Genomic DNA, 17,054 nt, shown 5'->3' on the forward strand with positions numbered 1-17,054 from the left:
AGCACACAGCGCCCCAGCCTATTCCATGGCTGCCCAAGCCATGCCCCCCTTGCATAGAGAGTTCTTGAGATTTTCCAAAGCCCATTGTGCTCGAGGGTTGCACAGGAAGACATTGGGGTGGGATTTGTTTATTTTGTCAGTTAACAGAGCCGCTTGTTCAGAAGGGCTCAATATGAACCTTCGATAGTAACCAACGAGACCCAGAAATGCTTGAATATCCTTTTTTATGAGTGGCCTCTGTGCCTTTTGCACTGCTTCCCTCTTGATTTGTTGTGGCAGCACCTGCTCACTTCTCACCTGGAAAACCAAGTACTAGACAGATGATCTAGCTATGTGACTTCTGTGGTCTTCCAATTTTAGAGCTGTGGACTATAATGTGGTCAAGATAGTCGCCTGTAAAGTCTCTGCATGGGGCCAGAACCTGGTTCATCAATCTGCAGGAGGCAACTAGAGCTCCTTGGAGACCAAAAGGAAGTACAGTGATGTGAAAGAGATCTTCTGAGGTGGACAAGGCGGTGTTTCTCTTTGTGTCATCCAAGGGAATTACCCCTTGTTTACATCGAGGGTGGAAATTAATTTTGCTCTCCTGATGGTTAACATTAGGTCATCGATCCGAGCCATTATGATATGATATGATATGTCATTTATAACGCGGGTAGGCGTTGAATTTTGAAATTTCATTGAGCCTTTGCAAGTCATTGCAGAACTTCCAGATGATATCTGACTTCGGCACCAGGACAATCAAAAATGACCCTTCACTGTGGGATCTCTTGTTGATATCGCGCTTCAACATCTTGTTCAGTTCTTCCCTGATAATTTCCATTCTGGCCTTCAGCAGCCGTTAGGGTTTAAGATAGATGATTCAACCTAGGAGTGTTTAGATTGTATGCACCACCCCTCTAGCACTCCCCAGTTTTGCAGAGAATACATCCAGGTATCTCTTTAGCAATCCGGCTAGTTCCTGATGACTGGATGTAGGGAGGCGTGGTGACAGAGTGACCCTGAGATTTTGGACTGGTAGAGGAATCAACCAGGTAGTATTAGCATAGAGCAGAGGTCTTCAAACTGTGGGCTGCGCAAGTCCCCAGCCTGGAATGTTAAACAAAAACATAATGTATTTTTTAAATGGAGGAAATGGGCAGGGGCGGCTCGGCTCACAGGGTCGGACTGGAGCATAAAACTGTCTCGAACACCAATAAAAAAGTGTCCCACAGTTGCAAATGGCAATTCATTCCTTTAGTGACAGACTGTTTGAATAGTACCCAAGGGGGTGTTTTTGTTAAAATGTAAGCAAATCTCGATATTTAAGGAATATTTATTCAGCAACAATGGTCAAAACTACTAGCTGCATAGTGAAGTAACTCATCAAACTGGCACACATTGGCCAAAAAGGTGGCCCATTTAGACCAAAAAAAAGGTCCCACACTTGCATTTTGCATTCTTGGTTTTGGCATTGCCCTATTGCCCTTTAGGCCAATCCGAGCCTGGCGCTCATCCATAAGCAGTGAGGGGGTGTCGACCCAGTGGCCCCCTCAACCGTTATGGAGGAGCCAGCCCAGTGAAACACTGAGCACTCCCTCAGTTGCTTTTTCCAGCTGAGGGAGTGCTCCTGGGCTGGCTGAACTGTCATAGGGAAATAGTGTTTCCCTTTCACAGTTCAGTTCCCTAGCCGCACATGATCACTGAGATATGCAAGGCTGGGGGCGTTTTGCTCCGCAAGCCTTGCATGTCTCATTGGAAATGTTGGCTGGTAAACTGCATGTCTGTAGTTGCGAGGGGGAGCTCCTGCACTTCCTCGCACATTCGGAGAGAGCAGCCTGGAGCGGGGTGCAGCAAAGTGCTTGCTGTGTGAATGCTGCGTGAATGTGTGTGTGTTTTTGTTGGTCAGTGGAGCTGATTTTGGTGAGTGGAGGGAGGAGGGTTGTACAACAAAGGCTTTTTAAAAAACGACCTGCCAAAATCAGCTCTCCTTCTGAGCTGCTGTGGAGCCCAGGGGACAGGGAAGGTATTTTTCTACTGGACATCTATCATAGATGTCCAGTCAAAAATACCATGCTTTCCCCCAGCTCCCTGCAGCGCTTTGCATACCCACATAATCATGTTGATTTTGTTAGGCACTGTGGGGCCCATAGGACAGGGATGGTATATTTTTACTATCATAGATGTCCAGTAAGAAATATCATGCCTGCCCCCTGAACCACCCAGCGCCAATTGCAAACTGTTTGACTTTTTGCCCAATTTCTTTTAGAAGTATGCTCTAAAATGCTACAGTGTAACCCATTATTTTAAAATAATTCCTGGGGGGAAAAACCCCCTTAACTCCCATTGATTGGTTTGGGCTCCCTTGCTACGCTCAGTCGCTATGGCATATTTGGGGTAAATATGTATGTCCTACACTGCCCAGGGACTGTGTTGGGAGCAGGATGGGCGGAAGCCATGGGATAGTGGTGGGAGCAGGGTGGGAAGAGCTCAGGGTCTGTGGTGGGGTGGAGAAAGCCCATGGACTGGGTAGGAGTGGGATGAAGGAGCCCAGAGACTGTGATGGGAGCAGGTGGGGAGCCCAGGGACTAGACTGTGAGTATGGTGTGGTTTGGACTTACTGTCCATATGGCATTTCTGGGGGGGGGCGGCCTGCCCACATTTTGCTTGAGGGGGCCCAAGCCTAAAAAGTTTGAAGACCAATGGCATAGAGAGATTGGAGCTGTGGACTACTATTTTCCCACCAAGTGTTCAATGTATTTAAATGATACGTTTGGGAGGATGTCTGTCTATTCATCTGTTGGACTTCATTCTTGAGGAATGATATGTCCATCTTGCCACTAACTTGATTTGAGTGGTGGGTAATAGGACCATCAACTTGTCTCTAACCTAAAAGGTATGAATTTTGGCATCTTTGTTAAAGGACTTCTCTTGCCTTGCCTGGGTGGCTAGGAAATGTGTCTTAATGAGGCTCCTCACCAGTTCATTATACTCCCTCGTATGTTTCACCATCAGATGGCCGTTGATCTGTTAGCTAAATGGCCCTTCCCACTTTTCACTCTTGATGTCTAGTACATCACAGATATTTCTGATACAAACTAGCTCAAATGAGGAAAACTCGTGGAGGACTGAGGCGTCTTTCAAATAGCAAACAGGGCCCAGGGTATTAAGTCATCTCAGTTCCTTCCATACTTGGCAACCAGCTTTCTCAGGTTGAGCTTCAAGGTCTGGTTGTATCGGTCTACCAAGCCACCATATTGGGGTAGCTGATGAAGGTTCTAAGAGTCTTGATGTTATGTACATCAGGTCTTTCATATCTCCTGTCAATCTAGACATGAAGCGGCTACCCTGGTATGTAAGAATTTCTGCAGGAAAGCCCATGCTGATGAACATTGATATTAAGACTTTGAGGATGGCCTTTGTTTTACTTCTTGATAGAATGGGTTCTGGACATCTGGTCAAATAATCAGATATCACAAGGATATATGTATTGACTCATCTTGAAGGCTCAAGGGATTCCACAATATCTATACCAATTCTGTAGAAGGGGAACTCAATGATGGGTAAGGGTTGAAGCAGAGCTCTAGGAACATCAGCTCGGGGATGTATTCTGGCAAATCAGGCAGGTTGCACAGAATTGTTGGACTTCTGCATACACCCCTGGCCAGATGATTCTGCTTAACAATGTCTTTTACATTTTCTCTAAACCCAGGTATCCAGCCTTTAAGTTGAACTTGGCCAGTTCTAACATGGTTTTCTGCAACTGCTTTGGTACCAATAGTAAATAATAGTTAGTTCTTCTCCATTCTGGTTCACATCTCCTTGGTCCCCTCTTGTCCACAAAGTGTACAGTCTTCAGGGTTGGGCTCTCAGCTTCAGATAGAATATTCTTATGAGCTTGTTTCAGAAGCAGGTCTGCATTCTGGGATTTAGGGAACTCCAGTGAGGCGGTCTATGGCAGTCCACCAGGTTTGTGGTTCCCCGTCTGTGCCTCAGTCATCTCCAGAAATCAGATGTCAGCTCTTTCCACCTTGCATAGCTCTCCTACTTCTTCGATTTCAGGAATCAAGATTTTGTCACAAATTATTAGTTGGCCCGACTTAAGGATATGGGTGGCATTCCCCAAGTTCCCACATCTCCCGTGTACTCCCCATCAATGATTCCTGCTCCAACGTGTAAGGAGTTTTTGCAGGCCAATCAGGACTTTTGGGCAATTCTTCTACACGTTCCTTCTGGCAATTCCACCTTTAAGCCGGTATTGACCAGGGCCTTGCCTGATGAGGCTATTGTATGCTCTACATCTCTATACAAATCGCACTATGTAGTGCTTGGTGGAGTTCACATGGGGACCCAGACTGTTCTAGTCAATTACACTATCTTCAGCATCTCCCTTGACTCTGGGCAACTTTGAGTCTGATGGATCCCACGATAACACCACATGTCACAGATGGCCTCAATAACAAACCAACTCGCAAATGATGTTAACAGGTTTTTATTTCCAATTTAGCAATGTGCCTGGTGACCATCTCTCTCTCTCTATTCCTTGGATGCACAGTCTGACCCTAATCCAGACTTCTGTCGGCTTAGGACTGCTACCACTGATCAGTAACCCCTACTATCTAAATGTTATCTAAAAATAATGACCTGAAGGCAAATGTCTTCTCTATCTAGTCTTTCTCTGGAAACAATCTAGGTGACACCTTTAAGGGACCACAGTTGGATAGTGCCTTTCAATCACTCTGGATGCTCACCTGCTCTACCACAGCCTTCTACTCCTTTCCAGGTATCTTACTGTGTCTCGCCCTTTCTCTTTCTGCACTATCTTTCTCCCTTCCTACTACACTTACCATCTTCCCATTCTCTCTACATCTTTCTCTACTGTCCCTCTGACAGTTCTCCTATTCGCCTCCACCCTCTAAACTTACTCCCCTCCTGCTTGCACTCACCTCACTACTGCCTCTATTACTTGCAGCCCACTATTAATCTCTCCACTAATACTCCCACCTCTACACTGTTATTTCTCCCACCTGCAGACCACTATTACTCCGCCTCCACACTTTTTACAACTTCCTCCTCTAATCTACCACACCATCCACCACTACGCCAATACTACTTGACTTCCACATCCCTGCTACTGCCACCTCCACCCTACCACTCCCCCACCTTCCCACCACAACTTCTCACCTCACCTTCTCCTCAATCACCCTCCTTTCACTCCCTACTTGCTTGCCACCACTTTCACAAACACTCAGAGCACAGTACCACTTGCTTTCACCAGCCAATACCTTACCTTCTACATAAAACTCATTGGCCCTCATTACGACCCTGGCGGATTTTTTCCGCCATTGGCGGACTTTTCCGCCATGGCGCAAAGTCCCTTTACGCCATGGCGGATGGCGGACTTACCGCCCCATTCCGAGGTTGGCGGGGCGGTAAGTCCCCATTGACCCATTTACCCTTCCCCATTCCCATTTCGGCCCCATAGGGCTCAATGGGAGTGGGGAAGGTGTTAATTACGCCACCGTACACTACGGTGGCGTAATTAACACCGAGGTCCCATAGCGCCATGGATTTTTACGCCCGCAAAAAGCGGGCGGAAAAGTGACCATGGCGCTCTGGGAACTCGTAGTTGGCGGTAAGGGGTCGGCGCAGCTAACGCTGGCGTAAACCCCTTACCGCCAGGGTCGTAATGAGGCCCATTGACGCTCCTTTTCACCATCCTTCCACTGGTCTCTTGGTCTGCCACCTCCTCCTCCTCTGACCTCACTGAAACAACCCACACCTTCCTGTTTCCTATTGTCCCTTATGCCCTTCCCTCCTGCATCCATTGACTCCCCCATTCTGTTTGCCTGGAGGTGCTACCAACATCAAAACACATTTTAGGGTGTCTAAGCATCACCTCTTTCTCTCATGCATGGCCACTGCATATCATCAATGGTTGCCCGCTATAATCAAAGTTCCAGTTCATTTGAGGGCCCAAGTCCTTGGCATGATAGTCTTTGCTAAAGAGCTGCTGCCTGACAGTCTGTGTTACAATGCTACTCAGACCGTCTCCTGATATGGCAGGGTCTGGAATTCCATGCCTTGGGCGATGTTGGAGCGGATGCCCCACCATACTATCGCCCGCCCGAACTCGTTGTTGAGTGAAAGCTTGTCCGTGAAGCTTCTGGACACCTGTATCCAGCGGGCGGGCAGGAATTCCTGGAGGGGCCACATCTGCCACCTGCAGAGCCAGACGAGGAAGATGCAGGACAACATAATGCCCAGCAATGACTTGATGGCTCGTACCGTGGCGTCCTCGTCGACGACTGTTGCTTCAACTTTCCTGCAATGGCTGCTATCCTCTCCTCTGAGGGAGACGCCAGAGAAGACACCCCATTGAGCCTGGCACCCAGGAACAGCGCATTCTTTGATGGCGTCAGACAGGACTTTGGACAGTTGACAGAGAATTCCATATTCGTTAGTAGCTTGATGGTTGTATCTGTGTGTCCTTGTGCCAGCTCCTGTGAGCGGGCATGAAACAGCCAGTCGTCCAGGTTACTGGTATACGTGTATGCCCTGTAGGCATAGATGGGCCGCCACTGGTGCCAGGCACTTCGTGAACACTCTGGGGGGCGACTTCATCCAAAAGGTAGGACCTTGAACTGGTAGTGCTGTCCCTGCACTACGAAGCATAGAAACCTTTGGTGTTTCCTGTGAATGGGAATGTGGAAGTAGGCGTCTTCCAGGTCCAGCGACAGCAAGAAGTCTCCCTTTTCCAGTTGGGCGAGCACATGTTGCAACGTGACCATCCAGAATGTTTGGGACTTGAAGTATTTGTTTAAACATCGTAGGTCCAGAATGTGCCTCCAGTCCTGTGTCTTCTTTCTGACCAAGAAGTATCCGGAGTCGCCGGAGAACTATCTCTTTCGCCCCTTTTTGAAGCATGGCCCGTACCTCCTCCAGGACCTGAGGAATGTGCTGCTCCTGATGGGCCAATGGAGGGATCAGCGGACCCCTGCGCTGAAACTCCAGCATATGTCCTTGGGCGAGAGCGGCCAGCACCCACCTGTCGCTGGAGATCTTTTCCCACTCGCTGATGAACTTCACCAGCCAGTCTCCCACTGGGGTGCGTGGGTCGGGTCCGACATCCCGACCGGTTCAGGCTTGCTTCAACGCCGGCATTCTGCTCTGTGGCCGATGCTATCCTCTGCTACCGTAGGCCTGGGAACGGCCTCTGTAGGCTTCCTGAGTCGTGGATCTGGAAGGCTGATGGTACAATGAGGAGAAACCTTAAGACCTGCTCGACTTTCCTCTGGAGGATCGAAAGGAAGACTGGTGGGCGGTGGGCAGAGGTTGAGAAAGCCAGTCTAGTTTCTTGGAACAGGGTAACCTTCTGGACAAGCCAGACCAATCAAGGTAGCTTGGCGGCTGTCAAGACTAGGTCTCAGGAGGGGTGAGGGTGACTGAAAGACCTCAATGAGCACACAGAGTAAAGGACATTTACAATTCACTCCCAGTCAGGTGAATATATATCAAAAATACAAATACATTTATTCCAAGGGCTTTTCACATCAATGCTATTAAACCAATACAATCCTATCTATACACATATTTACAAGTCCAATGGGGTCTAAAGGATGAATGCACCAAATGGGTCCACAACCTAAACAGTGAAGGAAGCAGGCAGTGCAAATAGTCTTTAGGCCCTTCTGCATCAAACACACTCCTAACTGAAAGGCATTCCAATCCCTAAGATGAGGGGAGCCTAATGCTCAAATGTACTAGCGAATCTGTCGCACACAGTAGTTCAAATGGGCAAAGCAGGGTCTTTTGTAGGGGCTGTAGCAGCTCAGGAAGGTAGGTGAGGTGAGGTGAGGTGATGCAGAATAGGTTCCCACTATTCGAGGAGGGCTTCCACTTGAGGGCAAAGTCGATTCCAAGAATTGGTAATAGTTTGCTAGTTTGCATTAGCAGTGGAAAGGAGAGGGACCCTCAGGGGCCACTCGTGCGTAAAAATGGATGGAGGGTTGCAATTACTCACCGACCCCAGCGCACTCTGTACCAAACTTTGGTAGTCGAGTCCACTTCGGTTGCAGGTTCAAATGCGGCCATCACGCGGCTCTGCGGTTTTTCAAAGACGGAGATACAGCGTTGATTCCCCTACGGGACAGTGGTGATTTCTCCGCTCCAGGTGGATGGATCAGGCCAGTTCCACTGTAGCAGGCTTCAGGGCACAGAGGACCACAGCTGCAATGAACTTGCAAAGTGCGTCACCACGGCTGGGCGACACGGTAACCACGTATTCTCCGGTTCGGGCACACTCACTATACTCCAGACCTGGCAACGCCAAGTGTATGAAATTCGATGTGAAGGTGCCGTGAACACAGAGCTTTCGATGAACCAAGTTTCAAGGGCCTCCTTGAAAAGGCGACGGTGTCAGGGCAAAACTCCTGCGCAAGCTGATCAGCCCACTGGTTGGCCCAGGGATGCTTCCGAAAAGGCTTGCTTGCAGGATTTGATGAAGGTGCCGAGAATAGTTGGTCCCACTATTACAATGGGTCAAAGCTTCTTCGCAAACCTTCTAGGACGACCAGATGCAGAGGGGTCCCACGGGACGACAGTGGGCTCAGAGTGCCAAACCTTCCAGCGGTCACCAGCGGTTCCTCGACTCGGCTTCTTAGTTTCAGGATACTTGGATCCTATCCTTCGTTCAGTGAGAACTCAAGAGATCGACATGGTATGGGTGTTTGGAGCCTTTCTTATCCAAAATCTCCTTCGTGTCAAAACGAAGAGGACCCAATGGGAGATCTGCTCACATACAGGCATACCATACATGGACCAATCATGGACCACAGTGGTTCCAGGCATTCACAGCACACCAGACCCTCTGGCACCCTGGATGTGTATTGGAACCAGACGTTCCAGCATACATCCTGTGGGTGTGCACACAAGACATGCTGAAGCCCGAAAACATTTGGGCTATGTGGGAAAATGCATGCCCAAATAAGGACTGACCCAGATCAGCTCGACATTTTGGAGCCAGGCCACTTAACCGAGCCAAACGCAGTAATCATGGTTTACCTGGCAAGAAAGGGTTCAAAATATACGAAATGATAAGCTGCCACCAGCCCTGTCCAAGGCACATCTGCACTTCTCCTAAAAACTCCTAAGAGAGTATCTAGGGCCTTTTGGAAATGACTACTAGACCCAAGTGCACTGTACTGTAAGGTACATTGTACACTTGTTACATGTTCCAGAAAGGTTGCAACATGGAAAAGGACTAAGGGAAACAAAGTCTCCCAGTACTGACTGTCTTTAAGGGCATGTCAGTTTCCCCATAAGAAGTAAGCAGAAAGCCCAGAGGAGTGCAGCAGAAGGCTGTGCTCCTCTGGTAAAGTCAGACTACGGTGTTTAAAGAAAGAAAACAAATGGGGGGTACACAACTGGAGGGAAAATTACATATTAAATGGAAATCTTTCCTAACACCTGACTAGGATTGCAAGTGCGTTGGCCGCCTTGATGGTGGACACTGTGGTGGAAATCGCCTTCCATCCCATGGTGTCCATTTTTTCTCCCTTCGCTGTCTGGAGGGAACGAAGACGACGAGGATGGGTTAGCTGACCTTTTCCTTGTGGCTGCCGACACCACCGAATCCGGCGATGGTTGCGACTTCAGGCGCTTGGCTACAGATTAAGGCACTCTATACTTCTTCTCCAGCCTATCCCATTTGGCCAGAGCCGTGCAAGGGTTTTTCATGAGGGCCAGGTCCTCCTCCCACACGTCGTCCAGAAAGGGATGATGGTCCTCCTCTTGGCCTTGCGCTTCTGGTACAAGAAACCCTCCTTCAAGGTTTCTTCGGGCACCAGCTGGAATAGCTTACAGGCTTTGGCAATCATGGAATGGAATGGCCCCACCTCATCCAGTGGGTACACCCTAAGTTGCGGAGACCCACCACCCGCTGCAAAGATATCCTCTTCCTCATCCGTCATTATTGTGTCCGGGACCGCTGAGGGTGAGGGGGCCCAACGCATATGGGGAGGCTGAAATGGGGGCATCGGGTGACGCTTCCTCTTCTTCATTGGCGGCTGATCTGGGAGACCATTGGAACCAAGACCTGTGACATACTCTTCTGAATCTCCGACACCAAGGTGTGGAGAGTCGACAGGATGTCCAGAGGCACATCTCTCGGCTGAGCTGGCGGGATCGTAACACTATACCCTGCACCGTCTTCGCCGTTGTTGCCCTCCTCTTCCACGTTCTCATGGACCATGTGCAAGGATTCCAGCTCCTCGTCATCAGTGGGCTCCTTGCCACCCACATTTTTACCCCCCCCCCCTGAGGTTCTGAGATGGATTTCCCTTTTCTGGCGTGCCAGCAGTATTCGCCAAAGTAACTGTAGTGGTCTTGCGCCTCCGGGCAGGGATACCTTCTGCACTACCCCCTCTTCCCTGGCTTGTCCCTGTATCCCACGAGCAACTGAGCAGCCCAAAGATAGACAGTCTCAATGTGCATGAAAGCAGGGGTAGGGGGCTGCAATGAAAAAACGAAGAACAGAAGTTATCTCAAAGAAAATAATTTTCAAAATGAGGACAACACAATGCCAAAGAAGTGCAAACAGGTTGTTGGGCAATGGCGTAATGGGAGGGGTAGTAGAGACCATAGGAAGGAGGACCAGAGGGTGGTAAAGAAGGCAATACATTAAAGGAATGTGACAAAAGGAGGAAGGGAGAGGGGGAAATATGAATACATGAGGGAAATTACTCACAGTAGAATTGGGCATCGCCGATAACAAGAAAGACCTGGTAATGGCTGGGGACTTTACTGAAGGAATTGGGATCGGAGGGGGGATTAGCATGACCAGAAACCGCAGTGGAGAAGGTAAACTAGTGAGGCCAGACTGATCTGTTAAAGTCGAAGCATCTGATGAGTCCTTGAAGCAGGAGGAGAGAATGGTGGACGAGCGTTTTGCCTCAGTAGCATCAAGGGACCAGTAACCGTGATAAGAGTGTTGATTTTGGTGACCGAACACAGGCCAACAACATTAACCATGCTGAGAAAGGTATTCTCTTTACGGAACTCCAAACTCTGAATTGTTCACGACACATCACTTATCTAGGCTTGATTACTGCATACTGTATTATCAGTCCTAAACATGAAATCTCGACACTGCAAAAACTACAACATATGGCAACTACAGCATGTTAGAACATAAAGGAGCACAATCATGTTACACTGGCCTTTCAGGTTCTTCACTGGTTTACCAGTGGAGCAGAAATATACAGGTTTACAGGTTAGGATCCTATGCAGACTACATAAGGCCTTCAGAGGTAAGCCCCCAAACAACCTGAAAAATTTGGTAACAATCTCCTGTCCAATAAAGGAATGTGTGTTCCCAACAACGCTTCCTATTGACCATGAACAGGTTCAGAGGGAGGAGGCATAGAGAAAGATCACTGGGTGCTGGGGACCATGTTATGACATCAATAGGATCTCAACCATGGATCAGAGCAACTACAATAGTCTCCGAAAACACTTAAAAAACGTTCTGTCAGAACAGTCCATCAATAGCGAAAAGGCTGTGTCATGACCGCGCTGCTTCCATCCTTCCTCCTAGATGTCAGGCAGTTTTCCTGACATTGTTTTCTCACCCATCCAACACATCCCTGGCGCCATTATGTGGATCCCTGGGGGAAGTGAATGTTAAAATACCCACCCTTTATCAGACTTACACCAGAGAAGACAACATGGGCGCAATTGTGATCTGAAACATCCATCTTTCAGTGCTCTTAGAACACTGAGGCAACCATGAGGATGCATGCACAGCTTTTTAAAACTCCTGAATGAATACTCAGGTTTCCTTTGATGTACACATCTGCGTGTGGGGCTCTGTAGGAGCACTGCTCCCGATTTGCCATAATGAATGGCCCTAAGCAGGGAGCACTGGAAGCCATTAGTGCTTTCTGACTCCCACTTCACAGATTCTGAGGCCACGTTGAACAGGGCACTGGAAGAGAGTGCCAGAGAGGGACTCAGTCAGAGCAAACATGGCACCGTGCAAATCTACCCTCTTCATCATCGTCATTCTTCCCTTGTGAGGTGGGCTGTGCAAAGACTGAGCTTTGTAGGTATGGTAATTCGAAAGAGTGACACACATGGATATGGTTTTCAGGAAGTGCTTGTAACATTTGCCCCATGCTTCCAATGGAATTCCATTCCCCCCTGTGTTGTGCATTTTGTCCATTGTTCTGTCCTTTAGAACAGCCTTGAAAATGGCACGTATTTTTTGTGGCAGTTGTGAGAGGACTTTTGTTTTTTTTAGCACTTTCTATGAATTTCTCTTTTTCTCTTGGTCTTTCTTTTTAATTTGCATGTGTTCTGCAGAGCTCAAACTCAATGTGTGTGCTTGTACACACTGAGAAGACTAGTAAACAAATAGACAAATAAATCATCATCCTCATCATACACATACACCATGATCAGTAGTGGTTATCTGCCAATGTTCACACCTACAACAACAGCACGTAAGGGTTTGTCCATATTCATGTAAGCGGGATATCTGCCAAGGACGCCTGCAGCCATCGGCGCGGTAATAGATTGTCAGTATTCCCTATATGCGTGTTTCCGTGATATTAATTCATGTTATGGCCTTTGTTCACTTTCCCACTTTCGTGGAAAAGCTGTCCTGAAGCAGACATGGTACTTACCATCTTACCAATCATTGTCAGGTAGGGCCCAGCATGCTGGTTGACAGCGAAGAAGTCCAGGAGTCGGACATACCAAAAGATAATGTCCAGGCAGTAAATAAGCCGGCCGGCAGTTTGCAGTGGTGGGTCAGTCCAACGCAGGCCGAAACCAGTCATGAACAGGATTATGGCCATCAAGTCAGTAACATTCCAGTACTCGTTAATCCAAACCTTCACCTTTTGACTAAACTTTCCTGGCTCCGATATGAACACCTGCAAGCAAAAGGAAACAGAAAACGCAGAGTGACTTACAAAATAATCGGCACACCCCTTCATTCTGGACCTCCACCTTTCACCTACTGTCTTGTGATATGTGTTACAAGTCATACTGGTTAATCTGTTGCCATACATGATTGCACTGTAGCCAACACTGTTTCTAATCGAGTCCTAGACCTTGCGTTGTACAGATATCTATCAAAGCGATCTGTGACCCAGGTCATTTCCTTAAATTAGATTGTTCGTAATGTGCAACTTTTAAGAGATTGCAGTGCAAGTCAAGAGCCCCGGGGCTACATTTGTATTACCAAACAAAATGGGAATGACAAACTAACCTCCCAAAGCTCTATTTTGCTGCAATGGAAAGAGTTATGCTTTAACTCTTTCCAGAATCCCACCATATTAAATAGGAACATGTAGGTAGGGCACAGTCTGAGCTTGAACAGAAGTAAACAAAAAAGACATGGGCCCTCATTCCGAGTAGGGCGGTAAGGGATACCGGGCACCGGTAAGGAGACCGGTGCCGGTAATCCCTTACCGCCCCACTACAAGGTCCCTTAGCGGGTCCCTTCCTTAACACCTGGTCTGGCCAGGTGTTAAGGACAGGACCCGTTAAGGGACCTGGGCACAAATAACGGGCTTGGCATACGCCGGCCCGTTATTTGCACCCTCCCCATTCCCATTGAGCCCTACGGTTTGGTAAATGGGGATTTACCAGTCTTTCCAAGGTCGGAATGGACTGGTAAGTCCCCATTGAACCAAACCGGAGTCGGTACCTGTATGGGAGGCAGTCATGGCGCAAATAGCGTCATGACTACTACCATACTCGGAATGAGGGCCATAAGCATGATATTTGGATTCAATCCAAAAGGTAAGGTGCATCTTGAATTAAAGACATTGGGCCTCATTACGAGCTTCGAGGTAGCCATGCCGTTCATACCGGCATAGCTAACCCCAAACTCGGGTCTGGCTCCGGGGCCCGTGAAAGGGCAATAACCGTGCCATTCCGACCTTGGCCGGCCTAGTATTCCCCTTGCGCGGGACGTGGAGCCGGTACGTCCCCATTCCCATTTGAGCCCCCATAGGGCTCAATGGGAATGGAGAGGATGGTAGCAGTGGTACTGTCCATAACGGTACCGTTGCTGCAATCCAGTTCTGCTCACGGGTGCCGCTCTGCATGCTTGATCTGACCAGGCATGCAGAGCGGCCCCCACGAGCAGAACTCATAATGTGGCGGCATGGCAACAACAGCGCCAGTAGCACTACCGGCGCCATTGTTGCCTTACCGCCACTATTGCAACCGCCCATTGGGCCTCATTACAATAGCCTACCATTGGGCCTCATTACAATAGTGGCGGTGAGGCAACAACGGCGCTGGTACTGCTACCGGCGCTGTTGTTGCCATGCCGCCACATTAAGAGTTCTGCTTGCAGGGGCCGATCTGCACGCTTGGTCAGACCAGGTGTGCAGAGCGGCCTCTGCGAGCAGCACTGGATGGTAGCAACTGTATCATTATGGACGATACAGCTGCGACCATCCTCCCAATTCCCATGGAGCCCTATGGGGGCTCAAATGGGGACATAGCGGCTCCGGGTCCCGCGCAAGGAGAATTACCGGGCCGACCAAGATCGGAATGGCCCGTTAATTCCCCTTTCGTGGGACCCGGATCTAGACCCGAGTTTGGGGGTAACCATGCCGGTATGAACGGCATGGCTACCTCCAACCTCGTAATGAGGCCCATTGGGCTTCATTAAGAGGTCGGTGGTGTGGGATAAAACATCAGTACATGCAATGTTAATTCTTTACTGCCGCATTACCTCCTCATTAATGCTCGAACAAACTACAAGTTTGGTCATAGGGAGGTAGGTTTACCTCCAAATAAAAGTTGGAAGTAAAAATTCCTCCCTACTGCCAAAAATCTTCAGAATTGCTGTGCAAAAATACTGACAGTTAATTCCCCCAAAATCCAAGAATGGGTATTTACACCATCTGCCACCACTTGTAATCCTGTGGTAAATCAGCGGGACCAAGTGGAGGCAATGGCAATTCCATCAGGTGGTATTTTGGTAGATGTACCAATGGAATACCACCAAACTCATAATGAGGCCCATTGTTCTTGCATGGAGAAGACACGCAGGACCTTTGTGCCACAAACTTCACTCATGTTGTGGCTCAACAAAATGGTGCTCAAGTATTTTAGACACAGGCAAGCAAGAACTTCAGAATCCAGATAAAGTATCTCATTCTTCTTGCCACAGTAACACATTTACGCCCTTCTGGGGCGTGTGAATGAGACTGAGAAACTGAGTTGTGGGCCGGTTTGTACATCGTTCGTTTGGCATTTGTGTAGCATTATAAGACATATGGCCTCATTACAAGGTTGAAGGTAGCCTTGCCGGTTTGGCTACCTCCAAAGTTGCAAGAAAGACTGGCACCCGCGAATGGGCAATTACTGGGGTATTCCGGCCCCACCGGACCCTGTAATTGTCCTTTCGCGGGTGCCAGAATCAGGTGATCCCCATTCCCATTTGAGTCGCATAGGGCTCAATGGGAATGGGGATGCCTGTAGCACTGGCACCGTTCATAATGGTGCATGTGCTACAGGCATGCTGTGCTCGCGGGTGCCTTTCATTCCGCCAGGTCAGGCCTGGTGGAATGAAAGGCACCCGCGAGCACAACTCGGAGTTTGCCAGTCCGGATACAACAGTACCAGCAAGCTTACCGGTACTGTTGTATCCGGACCGGCAAGCTCGTAATGAGGCCCATAATGTTCCTTTTAGATTTTGGCTGATAGGTGTAGCTTTACTACCAGTAGCGTGATAACTATTGCTATGGGGGGCAGAGAGTGCCACATGCCATTCGAACAGCAGTCTGCACATTTCTGGCATTGGGCCTCATTAAGAGGAAGGAGGTAGCCATGCCGATTTTTTGCGGCATGGATACCCCCAATCTGGGTACTGGGTCCGGGTTCCCTGAATGGGGAAATACCGGGCCATTCCGACCTTGGAGGGCCCGGTATGTCCCCATTCAGGGAACCCGGACCCGGTACATCCCCATTCCCATTTGAGCCCCCGTAGGGCTCAATGGGGATGATGCTAACAACGGGCACGTTAATGACGGGCCCGTTGTTAGCATGCTGGACCGCTCGCGGGACCCGCTAAGGACGTCCGGTAAAACCAGGCGTCCTTAACAGGTCCCGCGAGCGGACCTTGTAATGAGGCGGTAGGGGTTAATGGGGCCGACAGCTCTACCGGCCCTGTTAAACCCCTACTGCCTTCCTCGTAATGAGGGCCAATGTTCTTTGTTGCTAGCAGAGTGTGGCAGTTGCATTGGCTCTCTAATAGGAATAGTGATCCCTCTTCTAGAGTGGACTATTTATTTTCTTAAACTGCAGCATCTGCTACGTCACTCCTTGTAATATTACACTACTTTGCGGTAACGGGGAGCAGCAGAAGAGTTGAGCAGTGTATTCTGCAGGGGCGTGTAACAGCTCTAAGTTATTCATCTGTCTCAAACGACAGAACAGTGGTAATGCTTCAGTGGAATGAGGAATATGCATTAGCAAACGCACATTATTGCCCATAATGCAGGTGTGAATTGACAATGTGATGTCTGGTTTTTTCTACAAATAATAGGAAATGGTGAATTTTGTGTTTACTTTTTCGCGAGACAGAAAGTAGAATAAAAGAGTAAAAGCGAGTTGTTCTCACGTTTACTCTTTCCCGCTCCCCTCCGCCTCAGGAATGTGCATCATTGCATGCAGGGCACCCACCTGCATGTAAGTGCTAATGCTGTTGGTCCACTGCATGCAATTTAGTTGTAAAATAAGCATAACGGTGGTGTCAATGGTTGGAGTAGGCATGGTAGGTTGAACAACTTACTTTTGAACATTTTTTTCCTTTTGGTCGTGCATTTTTAGTTTTTATTTTGGTGGATCCCTCTCCCACATAACCACCCTCCAATAACCCACGCCCCCTTCCTGTCACCCCTGCATATGCAAGCATGCATATAGCTATAAAAAATAAGCTGGTATAATTCTGGTTAAACACACGTTTTAACTGTTAAAAGTAATTTGTTTAAAACACAGTACACGGGCAGGGAAATTTGCTGCTCCAAGAGCACATCACTTTCTCG

General features: G+C 48.6%; 1 protein-coding gene across 1 annotated transcript in view; it reads right to left on the reverse strand.

Moving 5' to 3' along the window:
- The window catches only part of TRPM6 (transient receptor potential cation channel subfamily M member 6), a 1,703,532-nt gene that overhangs the window by 698,786 nt on the left and 987,692 nt on the right, over positions 1 to 17,054 (reverse strand). Inside the window, exon 21 of the mRNA XM_069625828.1 lies at positions 12,666 to 12,917. Within this exon, the coding sequence (XP_069481929.1) occupies positions 12,666 to 12,917 (252 nt within the window). The remainder of the gene's footprint in view (positions 1 to 12,665; positions 12,918 to 17,054) is intronic.

This window comes from Ambystoma mexicanum, chromosome 6p (genome assembly GCF_040938575.1).
Source record: "Ambystoma mexicanum isolate Mex_15411 chromosome 6p, UKY_AmexF1_1, whole genome shotgun sequence".
In the NCBI taxonomy this organism is placed as follows: Eukaryota; Metazoa; Chordata; class Amphibia; order Caudata; family Ambystomatidae; genus Ambystoma; species Ambystoma mexicanum.